The sequence below is a fragment of the Onthophagus taurus genome, chromosome 11 (genome assembly GCF_036711975.1).
Source record: "Onthophagus taurus isolate NC chromosome 11, IU_Otau_3.0, whole genome shotgun sequence".
Taxonomy (NCBI): domain Eukaryota; kingdom Metazoa; phylum Arthropoda; class Insecta; order Coleoptera; family Scarabaeidae; genus Onthophagus; species Onthophagus taurus.
The window spans coordinates 13,011,559-13,029,494 of record NC_091976.1 but is presented as its reverse complement, the minus strand read 5'-3'; the positions used below and the strand labels follow the sequence as shown (position 1 = coordinate 13,029,494).

At 31.4% G+C, this 17,936-nt stretch overlaps 1 protein-coding gene across 3 annotated transcripts in view; it reads left to right on the top strand.

The window, feature by feature from the left end:
- The window catches only part of LOC111422120 (reticulon), a 91,655-nt gene that overhangs the window by 36,947 nt on the left and 36,772 nt on the right, over positions 1 to 17,936 (top strand). Inside the window, exons 1-2 of one of the 3 annotated variants that reach the window (XM_023055338.2) lie at positions 2,422 to 3,791; positions 16,462 to 16,497. In XM_023055338.2, coding sequence (XP_022911106.2) covers positions 2,762 to 3,791; positions 16,462 to 16,497 — 1,066 coding nt within the window. In that variant the 5' untranslated portion in view covers positions 2,422 to 2,761. Of the gene's footprint in view, positions 1 to 2,421; positions 3,792 to 15,493; positions 15,855 to 16,461; positions 16,498 to 17,936 lie in introns of those variants that run through there. The other 2 variants (XM_023055339.2, XM_071199677.1) reach the window with 2 other exon arrangements.

Sequence of the window (17,936 nt, the reverse complement as noted above, 5' to 3'; positions counted from 1 at the left end):
ATTTTGTAAAACATAACCGTAAACGTTCCTTTATAATCTCAAAAAGTCTCACTTTTTAATAACTAACTGCTTCAGAGAAAACACTTTATTTTTATAACTATTCTTTACAAACGTCATTTTAAATAGGTGCTTTTCAAAAATGTATAACAAATTAATTGAGCACCATCCTCGAGATTAAAATTTGGTATAATCTAGCCATAGGCGCCACAGGCAAGCGAAGCGGGGGACATTGCCAGATCCTTGTTAGGCACTCTTTTATAACCTCAAAAGGTTTCCGGTCGAAGTTAACCGACACCTGTCCATATATTTAACAAGTCAGTTAGTTTTGACTTATCCCGCATATTGAAAACCGCTAACAGGATTCGAACAAGGTACGGCTTATACAGACACTCACTCCATAAATGGAACAAAGCTGCGGACCCCATGTGTGACTGCGTTAAGGAGAATCAGACCATTGAACATATTGTCTTATGTGTAATACTGCGAAATATCGGCATACCCTGGCGAATTGGATTCAACATGCCGTAATCAATGCCGGCAATCGAATGGATTAACAACTTGACAAACAAGATATAACTGTTCGTCCGCTATTTTGTTTTTTTTTAATACATTTGTCCCGAAAGTCAACGTCAAGCGAGTACCGAGTGAGAGGCCAACTCATATCTGTTCTGGTGAAAGTATGAAAAAAGTTCTATGTCTCTTAGTTAATTGATAATAGACAGATTTTTGAAAATGTTATGAGACTAAATATATACAAAGTGTCCCGAAACTCAACGTCAAGCGGGCACCGAGTGAGAGGCCAACCCATACCTGTTCTGTATAGACATATTTTTGAAAATGTTAAAAATCGTTCCCGTACATTATATTTTTAGGTACTAGGGTCAGAAATGTTCGCAATTTAATCGCATTTTTTTAATAAAGTAATCCTTATTAACTATGCTACTATAAAAGTCACACGTTATACGAAAAAGTATTGGTTTGATTGAGTTAAGGTTGAACAAATTTATTTCTATTAAGTTTGACACACGATTTCGAAACAAAGGAGTATGACAGCACCCTTGGCAAGTGATTTTAAAAGATGGCCTGTTTAGGCAAGATTCCAAAGTGGTACAATACTTCTTATCACTTTTCTTTTCATAAAAAATATTATTGCCTGTTTTTCTGCAAAAAGCACGTTATTTAAAAAATCATAAACTATTTGTATTTCCTCCAAACTAATGAACCAACTTTGTTAGAAGATGTGTCAATACCTACGGATAAATGTGGTTTCAATAAGATGGTATGTTTTTTTTTAATAATGTGTTTTTTTGCAGAAAAATAAGCAATAATATTTTTTATAAAAAGGAAAATGGCAAGTGTTTTACCATTTTGGAATCTTGACTAAACAGGCTATCTTTTAAAATCACTTGCTAAGGGTGCTGTCGTACTCCTTTGTTTAGAAATCGTGTGTCAAGCTTAATAGAAATAAATTTTTTCAACCTTAACAATCAAACTCATATTTTTTTCGCAAAATTCTATAGAAGAAGAATCATTACTTTATTAAAAAAAATCAGTATTAAATTGCGAACATTTCTAACCGTAGCACCTAAAGATATGATCTGCGAAAACGATTTTTAACATTTTCCAAAATATGTCTATTACCACTTAACTAAGAGACATAAACTTTTTTATTTTGACCAGAACATGTATGAGTTGGCCTCTCACCCAGTACCCACTTGACGTTGAATTTCAGGACACCTGTAGAGGTACCTATATTTTATATTTTGTTTTATGCTTTATATGTATTACCATGTAGCTATACGATAAAGAAATAAATAAATCGAAATTTATGGTTTTTCTTATAATAATCAGTGTTGTTAAATCCCTCTTTGAGAGGATCATTTTTTGTTTTGATAATCAAAACGAAAATAAAGTATTAGTCGATAAGTTAGATAATCTTGTGTAACTTTCTACTAGTTTAAATTGTTTGTTAAGCTTATTAATGAGGTTTTTACAAAGTAGTTATAAAAAATGTGTGCGTGTACTTGAAGAGGTGCTCGAATTTATAATGATAATCTTAAAAAGATCTCAAAAGGTACAATAATAATAATTGATTATTTTTTGATGTAGTTTTTATGAACTTATAAAATTTCTTTAGATCCATCTTTATTATTATTAAATGTTTTTCTTCAAATTATTGTAATATTATTAGTTTAATGTTTTGTTTAATTTATTAAAACTGGACTGAAGATGTTCTATCGTCTAAAACCGGCTTGAATACGTTCTCATGTAACCACCTTGAATTTAAATCGTTTTCAATTTTTCCTTTTTGATTATTTTTGAATAAAAAATTTTCCAATGAGGACTATCCATAAATACCAAGTGATATAGATATTGAGAAATGTGATTATACATAGTTAATTTTATGGGTTGAGTTGGTAGAATGGAATGGTATAAAATAAAGAATGGTGAGCGGTGTCTGGACGGTCGACAACGACGACGCTCCGAGTGAGTCACTCTCCGTCCCAAATAGACGCCGACGACCAATCAGCGCCTCGACGCTCTCTCCCCCATTGAAAACAATTTCCGCACGATGCGGAGTCCTTTCAATCTGACGTTTGACAGTAGTGCCGGTTCCGTTTACGCAAGAAGTTTCGGTAAATCCTCAGTGCAAAAGAAACCCGAGAAGAAATAAACTCCCCGCCGTAAGAATACTTAAAGAAAATAACTCGCAAAAATCCCACATACAAAATCTGAAAAAAATTGTTCAAAACGTTAAGTTATGGATCTTGGAAATACGAATAGTAATTTTGGAGATACAGAGAAAATTCGAGAAATTCGACGAGAAGGTGATTCCGTTGATGATTTCGAACACTTAGGACATGACGTTTCACCCTTGGTGGAAATTCCTAGACCGTTGTTGGACGCCGGGAAAATCGATAAGGTTGTAGAGAATACTAGCGCCACCGTTGGCGACGGCGCTAATCAACTGGGTTTGTTCGATACGAAGAAGGCAGAAGCTGTTTCACCTAAAATGGACACGAATTTACTTGACCTCGTCGATACTATTCCGGATAGAAAGGAAGCAGACGCCAAATTGGATAAGTTTTTAAGCGAATTTACAACACCCAGTGAGAAACATCTAAAAGAAGCTGTTAAAGAAACCACCGATTCCATCAAAGAATCAATGATGGACGACTTTAAATCCGCCTCCCAAAACTTTATGGACATGGAACGAGGTTCTTTAAGTACCAACTCCCAAAACAACTTCCAACCGAACGAAACAACTGTGGATGATCTTATGGAACGATTTTCTGATAGTGATCCTGAGGATGATTTTAAATTAACCAAGGAAGACATAGCGAAGAGCAACGATCATATAAAAGGTGATTTATTTAAGGATTTAGACGATTTTGAGCTTCCAAAAACGATCCAAAATCCAATTGAAACCGAAAAAACTCAAAAAATTGAGAAAATTGAAAAAATCGTTGAATCTAAAAGCAAAACTCCGGAACCGGAACTCGATTTGATCTCTTCAAAATCCGACACTATTAAACTTGATAAATCGATTTCAAACGATAAAATGATTTCCATTGATAGAGAAATTTCCACTCCAATTCTTCCAAAAGAATCTGAACAATCCATAATCGAAAAAGATGAACCGATTATTCTTAGTAAATCGGTAGAAGATGTTGTTGAAGTCTTAAAACCCGTAGAAAAAGAATCTAAAAGTGAAGAAAAAATCGACAAAATTGAAAAACCGGAAAAAACTGTTATCCAAGCTGAAGCTATGTTCTGTAAAATGGGTCTTGGTGAGTAAAAAAATCGAATTTTTACGGTCTTATAATTCACCTCGACCACAATACCGTTTGTCCGTTCCTTTTTATAAGTCTCAAGTGACCCCATTGCAACAACACCAACTGCGGCAACTACAAGCCGTTTACCATCTTGTAGAACGTATTTAAAACGGTATCTTTTTAATTAAAAAATTGTTAATCAGTTCGAGTTTATGGTTTTATAAAGTATAAATTTTACATGTAATCTTGTTAATTAACACTAATTTAAAAAAATAATATAAAATCTAAAAATAGACAAAAAAGGAGTAAATTAAATTAAAACAGAAGGTGGTGAAATAGTGAGGTACATGTGAGGTAATCAATATTTTTATAAAAGCGCTGCAGGGAATTACCGATGACTCATTCAGGTTTTTGTGACAAATCCAACGTGGAATGATATTTACTATTTCGTTCCATATCTAGTAGATTGATCACATTTGTTTGTTCGAACAATTTCTACGAATTTTGATTAAATAATTAAACTTATCTGAAAAATTTAATTATACAGAGTGTTTCTGTAAGTCGTGCCATAATTTTAATCACAAGTATTAGAGTAAAAATGATGACGATTCGTGTAAAAATTCTTGATCTTAACTTAAAAAATTTTTAATCATTTTCTTAAATATTTTTGTCTTAGAAAGATAAAATTTGGCAAACAATGCAATGTTATCATGAGAAATCGTTTAAGATTTCCTTTGAAAATATGCAACCACGGGGTCAATGCTATACAGGTGTTCACAAAGGTTATTTCGTTAACACTTTTTTATTATGTCGTAAACCATAAAATTTTCCAACTGTTTCTAGAAGCCTATTTCATTTTAAAATTGTTTTCACTCTTAGACATTTTTTAGACGCACCGTTTTAGAGTTATTCATAAAAAGATACAACCTCCTTTTTGAAATATTGTCATAAATCGTAACAAATCGTAACAAATCGTAAGTAAAGCAGTAAAGCAATCTATCAAATTAATGATCATCAATACAAAGTATGTTTTCTGAACAAGCAGCATCAATAGCACATTTTTCCATCATAGTAAGGCAACACCGTACTCGCAACGGATGATCAACAATTTTTAATTCTTGCACTGTAGACAAGCTAGCTAAGCCGTACTTTTGGATATTCCGAAATGTCCAAACTATTGATATCAACACTACCATCAGTTGTTTGCAACATCGCCGCTGCGTTAGCATTGCCTAAACACTCTGCCAACGTTAAAAGCATGTCAGTTTGCGCACTAAAACTGTAATTATTTGTTATTTTAAACAACTACTACCTAATCTTAACCTATCTGCTATACCGACTGACGAATGTTAGTTTGACAGTTGTTTTACTGTTCCAGTTACATTAATGAAAATATTTCATAATCGACGTTGTATCTTTTTGCGAATAACTCGAAAAGGATGCGTCTAATCAAAAATTTCTAAGAGTGAAAACAATATTAAAGTAAAATAGGCTTTTAGAATCAGTTGGAAAATTTAAGGGTTTAAGACATAATAAAAAAGTTTTAAGGAAATGCCTTGTGTGAACAACCTGTAGAGCATTGATCCCGTGGTTGCATATTTTCAATAGTGATCTTAACCGATTTCTCCTGATAACATTGTACTGTTTACCAAATTTTTGTTTCTAAAACTAACCATAAAAATTTGCCATTTATGGATTTGGACCAGAAATTTTTACACGAATTGTCATCATTTTAACTTTAGTATTTGTGATTAAAATTATGCCATGACTTACAAGAATGAACCAGAAAAAAAAGTTCAAATATTTTTGAATGTCCCTGTAATTATTGGATACGCCCACGTGCGTTTATTTATAACGTGTTTCCGGAGATAGAAAAAGTGCTGAGCATTTTTCTCCTTTATTTTTATTCATTTTATATTTTTAAAACTCGGGTTTTAAAAAGATATGTAGCCAAAAATAATCATTACGTAAATTATTGTTAAAATTATTTTGTGAATCTTAAATTTAACCACATAGACTAATTAAAATACAAAATTGATCTAACTTGATATACGCTAGGTAGCCAAAATATTGTAGGTCAACTGGGAAGTCAAAATACTATTCAATACTATTCTCAAGGTTACCGTTTTGTTAAATTTATTATACGTTTCGTTATTAAGTTATTCACGAAATATACAGGGTGTTTCGGTGACTCGGGGAACAAATTTAGCCACATATACTAGAGTGAAAATGATGTCGATTCATGTAAAAAAAAATTAGTAAAAGTCTTCAAACTTCAATGATACAGGCCATCAAAGTTAAGAAATTTTAACACATCTTTCCAAATATCTTAAACACTATTTACAGTAAAGCGCTAAAATTTGGTACAGTATAAATCAATGTGATGTAAAATCGTTAGGCAATTTATGAGTTGGATCGGTACGCGGGAACAATGCTATACAGGCTGTTCCTAAAGTTTGTTTGCTCAGAACTTTTTTATTCTATCATAATCCTACATTTATTTTTGCAGTTTCTAATAGTAAATTTAGTTTAGAAACTTTTATTACTCTTAGATAATATTGATAAAAATCGCCGTTTTCGTGTTAAATGCAGAAAAGTTGGGTTCCGATTTCAATAATAGCACTAAAAAAAAAGAAATCTAAGTTTTTGAACATTTCCTTTAGTATTTTTTATTACTTGTCTTGTTATTTTATGTACCTTTTTTATTATTCCTGTCGTTTTTTTGTTAATTTTTAATTTTTTTTTTTTGATTCTTTTATTAAACCAACTAAATCAAATTAGAAATGTGATTTAGCTAAATCTACACTTGGACATGTGCATACGTAATAGTTATGACAGCTCAGTTAGATTTTCACTTGTCATTGCTAATTCAGATTATTTATTAATTTTTTTTAGTGTTATTGAATTCGGAGCCTAAAATTTTTGCATTTCATACGAAAACGGTGGTTTTTATCAATATTCTCTAAAAGTGATAAAAGTTTCTAAACTAAATTTACTATTAGAAACTGCAAAAATAAATGTAGGATTATGATAGCGTACCGATCCAACTCAAAAATTGCCTAGTGATTGTTAGTGATTTTACGTGATATTAGTTTACACTGTACCAAATTTCAACGTTTTACCATAAATAGTGTTTAAGATATTTAGAAAAATGTGTTAAAATTTCCTAACTTTGATGGCCTGTATCTTTGCAATTTGAGGACTTTTACTAATTTTTTTTACATGAATCGTCATCATTTCATCAGTTACCGAAACACCCTGTATAAAATTTTTAAGAATTACTAATTAATCAACTTCAGTATCACCCATTAATTATTATTCAACATTTCTTGGTAGTAATGATTTTAATTTGTTATGAAAAGTTGTTAAAATTCCAAAAATATCTTCAGTACTTATAGTTAGAAATTAACCTACTTAATTTAACGGTTGTTACTGTGGCATAAAATAATTGATTTCTCCAGAGCAGTTAACAAATAATAATTAAATTTTGTTGAGGTTATAAAGGAACGTTTGAGGTTAGGTTATACATTTGAAGTTTCCATGGTTATCAATTTATTTTGTGTAAATGTTCAAAGATTACCTATTTAATTAAACTAAAACTACAAGTAGCAGAATCACTAGAACTAACACTAGACCTAGAACTAGACTCTTTCGTGTTATGCCGTTCGTCTTTTGAAATATGTTTGATGTTTCGGATGCCATGCTGCAACCTTCTTCAGAAACAACTTCGAACTTGCTTCTGAAGAAGGTTGCAACATAGCATCCGAAACGTCAAACATTTTTCAAAAGATACATGACTTAACCCGAAAATTTCTAGTTCTAGGTCTACTGTTAGTTCTAGTGATAGTGCTAGTGTTAGTTCTAGTTTTAGCTTAATTGACACTGGCCGTGAAAACCTTCGTACTTACATTGCCTATTTAATTTGACGTTTTTTCAGTATGGTTAAAGGAAAATGTTGTTTTAGTAGTAGATTAAGGAGTAAATTAAGGATTGAAACTTTTTTTTTGTACAGAAAAATGGCTTTTTTTTCTACTTTTGAAGTTATGTGTGAGATGCACACTATTATTTTGGGGTATTCTATTTACATAAATATATCATCATATAATACTATTCTTACTCCTCAAAATGCGCGCTCAAGATGATGCTGTACAATTTTTCCATTATAAGTTATGGCCATGTTAACATGACATAATGAGTTGGAACCCAGTATATGGATGTGGGGAACACGCCCGTCCGAATTTTCTATTGTATTTAATGTTTATGGAATCTTTTTTGCTTCTGTTCCATAGATCTTGTGCCAGATCGCCTCTTGTGTTGAGCATGTGGTCCATCACGTTGAAGTGACCAGCAAAAGTCGGCTAGCATAGATTGGGACCATTTTCCCTAATACCGTCTTTTTCATTTCTTTTATAACCTGATGGAAAACCTTCACGCTCATGTTGCAACCTAATTTTTTGAAGTTTTTTAGCATCACAATAATAGCTTTGTTATTGCCTAAGAAACAATTCGAGGCATTCGCTAGTCGAGGCATCTCTTTAATTCGAAATCAACACATTTTCAAAATCAGTAGTTTTCATCAATTCTCAATAGCCCAACGATATCCCTTCTTTTATTTTGGCATCATTCAACTTGCGATATTTATCTACAAGGTTCTTAAAATAAGCACCATTTTTATTAAGCGCCTTTACGACCTTCTTCATTATTCCTAATTTGATATGAAGCGGGTGTAGTAAGATCTTTTTCGCATTAATCAATGAATCTTTAAGAATGTTTAGGTCTCTTGCTTCGAGGCAAGTACGAATAAGCCACTTTTGTTTAACATACTGCTGTTTCCTACCTATGTTGTTTCATCAAAATATAAAACATGGGTATTTTGTTAAACCCGACTATTGTTCAAGAAGCATGAACATTTGTGTTGTTTATATTTAATAACTTCAAGAATAGTTTTAACATTATAGCATGATTCTTTTAAGTGTACAGAATGAGCAATAGGTAAGGAAACGTATTTGTTGGAGTTATGCAGCAAATCTGCTTTCAAACTTCTCTTAGAGAAATCAATAAAAGAAATCAATAAAAGAAATCAATAAGCTGTAAACCCCCAGTAACACTAATAACTTCGCTGTTTTGGTTTCTTCCTTCTTAAAGATTTCTTACTTTTACTTAAAGGAGCTCTTTGTTTACTGTTTTTTTTTGTTGAAATTAGCGTTTTTTTTTTCCGACCGGTATTCTCGGGGGGTTTAGACTGGGTAAGTGGTAGATCTGCGGGTATCTAGCTTCTTTCCAAATCTTTTGCGATGGGTTTGGTGGCATATTGTCGGTGGGCTTTTATTGGGTTTCCATTTTTGGGTTACGAAGATACTTTTTTCGGGGCGTTGAGATCGGACGTTAGAGCGGGCGCCTATAGCATCCATCTGCTTAGATTGCTGACGTGGCAATTTGTAATATGCTTATGCTTATTTGACATAATAGGAAACCATTTTTGAACCAGTAGCAGAAAGTATTTGCCGCTTCGTGGCACAGCCACATCACCTTGTCAGAGTCAAATTATCTCCCCTAACTTGTTCTATCTCGATAAATGTAAATAATCCACACATGAATTATGACCTACAGATGGATTGATGTACGAAATTATCTTAGTAACTATTTAAGTGTTGGTTAAAAAATTAAATAAAGCTAAAATCTTCTTCTTTCCGGAAATATAAAAGTTATTGCTTACTATCAAAAAGGTTGTTAAAAAGCCTCAAAATAACTATGGTTTTGTTGGGGTTTAGGTGAAATTTAAAAAAATTTTTCAAATAATTCTACACTACTAGATGAAACCTTTCGTATGGTCCAAATAAAAAAAAATATTTTCGGGCCATCAATCCATTTAAATTTTTATTTTTATTTTGCATCCATTAAGTCCAATTGACACCAATTGTAAGTCCATATCATAATGCGCAGATAGGAAATTTTGGAATCTTTTAAAAACGTTTTTAAAATATTTTAAAATAAACTCTACAAATAATAATATCACGACTTGTTTTAAACATAAAACTTTTTTTGAGGTGTGTTAACTTACTTTCATATCAGTTTTTACTCATTCTAATTTTATTATCTACGTTTCAAAAATATTTTTATATATGTTACGCAGACAGCAGATAACCGTCGATTGCTCATTATGAATCACTTTATTACCAAGTATGAATAATGATTCACTTCGTAATTTAAAGTCGAGGATGTGTCTCTCAGATGTAATTAGTGATTATAATCACACTTCATTTCTCAGGTATATTATATAACTTACGTCTCAATAATAATATAGTGTTGACGAAATGATTGGATTTATCGAAAAGTTATGTTTATATAAGATTATGTGGAAATAATAATTCGAGATATTTTTTATCAAATACAGTTATTTATTTTATACGCAAATTAAACAAAAAATTATGAAATTCCTAAAGTTAGTTATGATTAATTGAGTAATTCGATTCGTCTTTTCCGGTTTTGCATAATTTTGCATTTATGTATTTGGAGTTACAGCTAAAAAGTTTAATGAATTTTAAATATGCATCCAAACTGACAAAGTTTTGGCGTACGTAATTAATTTTAGTGATTGATTAGAAGGAAATATTAGCAACTTAAATAACACTTTTGTAATGTAAGTTATCTATGTTTAGTTTTTAACTGCTTCTTTAAAATTTCGCTTAAATTAATTTGTTTTTCTATTTTAATTATTTATTACTTAAAAAGTATTCTTTTTATATTCTCCATGAACTTCTCCATCTTATTATCTTCTACTTACCTTTACATTTTAATCATAACACGATTTATATGACTTTAAATAACTTTTCACTCCATGATGATATCTCAATTCACTCTCGAGATACGATGGTGTAAAAGCACGTTTATCACTTAACCTCAATAACCGCAGAGTTGAGCTTACAAACTTTAGACATTATCATACTATATACCCTATACATTGGTCTACTTTATAGAATTTATTCTTGTACGTTGAGTTTCAAATAGCATTTGGTATTTTAAATTCGAAAATATATTTTAATAGGCAGACTTATTTGGTAGAAAAAAGTTTCTTTCTGTCATCTTTCTGATTCTTTCAATTTAACTGTTTTTTTTCAATGTCTTTAGTTTCTCTCGGGTCCCTTCTTTCACTCTATTCCATTTTTCTTTGTTCCTTTCATTTTGGATTTGTTCAAGCTTTCTGTTATCCTTGATTTTCGGTTTCTACCTGGTTTCCATCTTATGTTAGCATTTTATTTCTAACCACTTTCTATTTTCTGGATTCTTAATAACTTTTTGCGTGCATGTTCTTATTTTATATGATTATATGATTTATATGATTTATATGTTCTTCTTTTTTCCTCTATATAACTTTATCTATTATATTTCATACTTTTTTGCTTGGCTTTGTTTCTTCCTCTGCTTGTTATTTTCCTTATCTTTGGTTAGGTTTTGCGTTTTAACTAGTTTATGGCGTCTCTTTTTTTGGAATATAGCCTGGTGGGGAAAAGATGTCACATGGAAAATGTTGCTGGAAACAGGAAAATGTTAATAACTAAATGGAAGAAGATGCTAGCTGAAACGTTTGGTAGATAGAAAAAGACACTAACTTAATAGTAAATGCTAGCACCGAAAAGAAGAAACCCGAAAAATAAAATTTGAATGACAAAAATGCTATATCGTCGGCTTAGTAAGAAAACCACGTAACTCCAATTTTTACCAAAAATAAGATTTTGGTTAATTATGCAACTAATTATTAAATCTTTCAATTCCGAAAACTGCGCGTATATTAAAATACAAGTTTCTGCTCAAATGCTTAAAATGAAAAGCACTTAACACGACTGTCAAATTAAAAAAATCCAATTTTCTTTGTCTCCTGTAAAATTTTCCGAAACGGAGTTACGTGGTTTCAAATAACTATAATAATCTAGATTTTCAATAAATACGGTGTTGGTTGAAAACGCAAACAAAAAGAAAACTTAAATGTTTGTTAACTGTTGATTTAAGAAAATCACACATAAACAAATCTGGTGAGTGAGGCATTCTATTATCTTCGTATTCGATATCCCCTTGAAAAGGTTTGCAAGCATTGATGAGAATAGATTACATTACATTACATTGCATCGACTACATATCGGGTAGGCGGACTAACCAACCTTGCACCGCGACCCTAAGGATCTATTGTACCCCAATAGATATCGTTATCAAATTTCACCGTGCAGTCAGTCCAATGCTCTTAACGAACATTAATACCTTGCTCAGCGAAAGGTCATTCAGATCCCTTGAGGAGATAAATTGCGACCCAAAAATCGAGAATCTGATACGGTTAACGGCAGGGCAGTGGCATAAAACATGCTCAACCGTCTCTGCTTCCTCCGCACATAGTCGGCATTCAACATCGTCGGCTAAACCCAACAAGTTGAGGTGTGCTTTTAATCGGCACTGTCCAGTAAAAACACCCATTAGAACTTTTATGCTACTACGGGCAAGTCCTAAAATATTCCCGGGTTTGACAGTGGCGATGTTAATAAACACCTTAGCATGTCTCATTCCAGGAGAACTGGTCCACAGTAGGCGAAGTCTCTCTTCAGCCCACACTCCAATCCTATATTTGGCTTTCGCAAATGATACACCAACTGCTGGTTCCGGCCCCACAAACGCTTCAGCGCTGCCATCTCGTGCTAGCTTATCTGCCACTTCATTGCCAGCAACCCCAGAGTGACCCGGGACCCAGATCAGTGAGACTCTGTTATCACAACTCAGTGTGTTTAATGTTCTCTTACAATCATTAACCAGAGCCGACACCGTTTTCACGGCTTGCAGCGCCTGGAGAGCGGCTTGACTGTCTGAGAAAATTCGTACTGTCATGTTCTTCGCCCCTCTTTCAAGAAGGATTTTAGCACCCATGTCAATAGAAAATACTTCCGCCTGGAATACAGTACAGTACGTACCCAGGCTGTAAGCTTGCTTAATTCGCCAGACAGTATACTGCCAGACACCTCGTCTGGCAGTATACTCCTGCTCCTACCCCTTCAGGCGTTTTTGATCCATCTGTGTATAAGCAAATGTCTGCCTGAACCAGAGAATTTTCATTTTCGATCCAGGACTGCCGCTCAAACAGTACAATCTGGTATCGAGCATTAATCACTGATAGTGATACCGCCAAATCTAACGGCATTGATAGTACAGTATCAGTGCTTATAATGTCTTCCGCAGCCCATTGGTAGGACATGTCGGAACAGTTTTGAGCATATTGCTTAAATCTGTAAATGGTTGTTCTAGCCACTTTCTCTATAAGCAAATGCAGAGGAGATAGGCCAAGCAGAACCTCCATTGCTAGAGTTGGCGTTGTGCCTATCGCACCAGAGATTGCCAATCCAGCTACTCGTTGAATTCGTGAAAGTTTACTGATAACTGAAGTCTGTCGGACTTTCCTATACCAGGCTGCTGCTCCGTATGTGATCATAGGTCTAACCACAGTCACATAGAGCCAGTACAGTCTTTCAGGGGTAAGACCCCAATTTTTTCCACAAAGACTGCGACAAGTCCACAAGGATAGTCTAGCTTTGTGTAAAACTCCCTGCAAATGTCCATTCCATGACAGGGTTTAAAAGAAGTTAAGAAAATATTGCAATTTGACTGCACTTCAAATACGATTTCGATGTGAAATTAAAGCTATATAAAGCTATTCTCTTTAAAATGGTATATAACATATTTTGATATTCTTTTAATACTACCTTCACATTTTATCATCAAAATGTACCAGTTTGTATCTTAAGTTAGCCAAGGAAGCGAAGTATATTTAAATTAAAAAAAAACATGATACCTGACATATTTTTGAAAATTAAGGAACAGTTCTGATACTAAATTATAGTTAAAAATATCCTCTGTCCGATGTTAAATTAAATTGGAATAGCTCCTATCATTTTATTTGGCATTTCTGTCCAAAAAAATAGGAAATGTTCAAATAAATATATTGTCAATTAAAAAAAATCCTGCAAGGTGTAATTTTGATTGTTGAGAAATACCATTAGTACGAATTTAAAGCTAAAAGTATTCTCTTTAAAACGGTATATGATACTTTTATATTGTTTTAATACTACCTTCAAATTTTATCATCAAAATGTACCAATTTGTATCTTAAGTTAGCCAAGGAAGCGAAGTATATTTAAATTTAAAAAAAAATGATACCTGACATATTTTTGAAAATTAAGGAACAGTTCTGATACTAAATTATAGTTAAAAATATCCTCTGTCCGATGTTAAATTAAATTGGAATAGCTCCTATCATTTTATTTGGCATTTCTGTCCAAAAAAATAGGAAATGTTCAAATAAATATATTGTTAATTAAAAAAAATCCTACAAGGTGTAATTTTGACTGTTGAGAAATACCATTAGTACGAATTTAAAGCTAAAAGTATTCTCTTTAAAACGGTGTATGATACTTTTATATTGTTTTAATACTACCTTGAAATTTTAATATCAAAATTATTGGTTATTGATTATTTAATATCAATTTTTTTATTGGCTTATTTGATAGTTTAGCAAAATGGAAGACTTCTATAATTTTTTATTTTTTAAACTGGACTTTAGTTTTTCAAGAAAATTGAAAATGAAAATTTGATAAAACTTTGGAGACGTCACCGTCGTTTCGCACGCGATTGGTTGAAATAAAAATCAATAAAAGATGCATGAGCGAGATGCCACGAGAATCTTATGCGCTAGAATGATGCACGTTTGTGTCTTCTTCATCTTACGTGAAAACTTCGTAAACGTCACCAAAGCTTTTATAGAGGGGATTTTGAATTTTAATATTAATTATTGCAAAAATTAAACTATTTTAGGATCTGAAAATGTTAGCAATACTTCTATTTTTACATAGTTTATCGATTTTTTGGAAAGACGGTCTTTCTATTCCATTGAGGGTAACGACCCCATTATAGTGAAACATATCCTTTCGATAATATAAAACACTGTCTCGTTTTACTTTAAATTTTTATCAAAAAATGTGAAAACGTTGCAATTTTAATTTCTAAGGATATTATTATTAATGAAAATATATTTTTTCTTTATGGGGTGGATCCTTTTTGGCCTTGGCATTTTGCCAATCTAACATTTGTTACGTCATTGACTCTCTCAGGTTATTTGACGAAAAATATATTGATTTTTTTATAAATTAATTTTATTTAACTGAAATCTAGGCAACCAAAGTAACACTTTTATTTAATAAGTTAACTATCACATTTAATACTTTAAATTTTAATTAAATATTTTCCAATTTAACTCTTCAAATAATTTTAAAATCGATTTAAGTTAATTCTTTATAAACAGTTTTATTTTGTACTTTTTATTTACCAAGAAAAAAATTTCTATGTGTTATCTACCTCATTAAATTCTTTTCTTTCATCATCCACATCCAGCCATTACTTAACGACCCTAATTATTTTCCAATTTAATCTCCCCTAACATATATTTACCGAGACAATCGCAAAAGTCCTTTCAGTACACTTAAAAATCTCTTTGTTGTATCATTTAAAAATCGTTTTTATTTACATTAGTAATCAAGATAAGATAATTTCTAAAACTAAATTTTGTTGTAATATTTCATTTTGATTGCGGTGTCTAATTTTTGTTGCGTGTTGTTTTTTAATCGTGTAAATTTGTTAATATCCCGGGGTGGGTGAGTTGCCAAAAAGCAGGAAAGGTACTTTGCAGCAGTGTGCCACTACGCTAGCAGTATTGGCTCTAGATACCCTCGGTTTGGGTCGATATTGTACCGAGAACGCCTGCCCAGTTCCAGTAGAACGATTGAATCCAAACCGGCGTGACGTTCGCGTTTTAACACCGATTGATAAATAATATATATATTTGCAATAAAAATTAATAAATATAAAAATTTGTACGGTGCCAATTTTTTTTAATTAACGAAAAAATGTCCACCGATCAAGTACTCTCACTTGCTAAAAACGTGGTTGATGATACGATTAACGGTGCTACGATTAAGTTATCAACGTTGAAGGGTGACGAAAAGATGTCGAATTGTGGAAAATCGATGTTGTGCAGTTTAATGAATCCATGTAGGTGAAATTTTTTTATTTGAAATTAAAACTAAAAGATTTATAAAGATTATTTTGTTGTTGTTAAAGAAGTCTTTTTGACCTTGATTTATACTTGACAATGTGAAATAGAAAATTGAAAAACTTCGCTAAAAATAAACCGGTGCTGTTATTTTTTATTGTTATCTGCATTTTGATAAAATAGGGTGAAAGAAAAATCGTAATATAAGTATAATATCGATTACTGGATTATCGGAAACGTTTTTATCGAGGGAAAATTTCCCACTATTATTAACATATTTTTAATTGATTGATTATTTAGTTATAAGAAAGTTTTTTTCATCCACTTTCGCTTTATAAAAATGGGAACAATACGTTTTTATTGAATCACAAAGAGAACATGATTCTTTAACAGTGGAATATTGTGTGTTATAACGTTTTGTTTAGACTTTCTTTGTCTTATCGCTTTAAATGTGTTAATTAATAATTATTGTTCGAAACGCAGTTTCAAGTTGTTGTTTGAATCATTATTAGCTATTTGAATACTTTTATGGTTTGATTTGAATTATTAAATTATGTAACATTTTATTTGCAATAAAAGTAATAACGTTTTTTTTTGTATTTTCAGATGCTTGGTTTATCCCAGAAAAATTAAACCCTAGAGGTGAGTTAATAACTTTTTGATTTATGACTATCCTGTTAATTAATCAGTTTAAAGACATTTTTTATTTTAACTTATTTTTTATTTTAATATATTTAATCATTTTTGCCTTCCAAAAGATTAATGAATTAATATTCTAGAATTTTTGTGAATCAACATTTTTTTTTAGAATGCTACTTTTGTGTGATGAAATCATGTTTGCTAATTTTGGAAATTTTTTTAGTAATATTTGATTTAATAATTGAACAAAAATTTAACGAAAGTAACAACAATTTTTATGCAATCAAATTTAAGCGATATTAAAAAAATTGATAACGTTCCTAATTAAGATGGATCCAATTTATATTTAAATTAAATATGAAACTTTATAGAATATTTTCTGTGAATTTGGTTTTCCAACGTTTATTATATTAAAGATATAAAATTTCAAATATATTAAACACAACCCAACTAAAATATTATTTTAAAATTTAACTGAATCTTTAAAAATTCATAGCTTTGCTGTGGATTAAGATAGAGAAATGAAAGACCAATTGTTGTAGAATATTCACTGTGAGGTTGTTTCGTGATATAAAGAATATGATTTTTTTCATATAAAAGTAATCCAAATTAATAAATATCAAATTTAACCCTTTGTGTCCCAAGAAGTCAAAAATTTTGAAACTTTGTGACAGAATTAAAACGCTATCAAAATACACTCAGTAAAGGCTTTTGGAATCAATTTTAGCAAAATATGCAATCCCCCATTCCAGGGCGATAATTGTACTTGAGAGTACCGTTAAGCATCAAAATATATTTTAGTGATGTTGCAGTATACAAAAACTTTTATTACTAATATAAAAATAATACATTTTTTATTACGTTAGAAAATAAGTAACACTTGCTTTAGCTAAATCAAATTATGATATTCAGAAAAACAGTTCTTTCTTTCATTACAACATAAATAAACATTGCACGCAGTACATTTTGAGTGGGGTCTAGCTTTGGCAGAACAATTTTTACAACTTCCTCTTTCTTTTGAACTTGCGCTACGACATTTTCGTGGACGCAGTAAATTTGAATATTTATTTATCAGACCTACAGCTATAGAACGACGAAAATCTGATAGAATATTGAGAAAAAACATATTGAGCAAAAACTAACATTTTCACATAATCTAAGTGTCAAAAAAGATGCTAATTCAAAATTTTTTGGCAACCGCGTTTATTGAAATTAAGAAATGAAACTTATTTTAAATTGAAGCTTAAAGCTTTCTGTTTAAATCGATATGTAATAATCGTTGGGTTGGATTGGAAAAATATTGAAAAAAAAGTAGAAACAAAACTTACATTTTTGTATAACCTAAAAGTGTCAAAAAAGATGATAAATTAAAAATTCCTGGAAGCCGTATTTATTGAAATTAAGGAACGAGACTTGTTCTAAATTAAAGCTCAAAGCTTTCT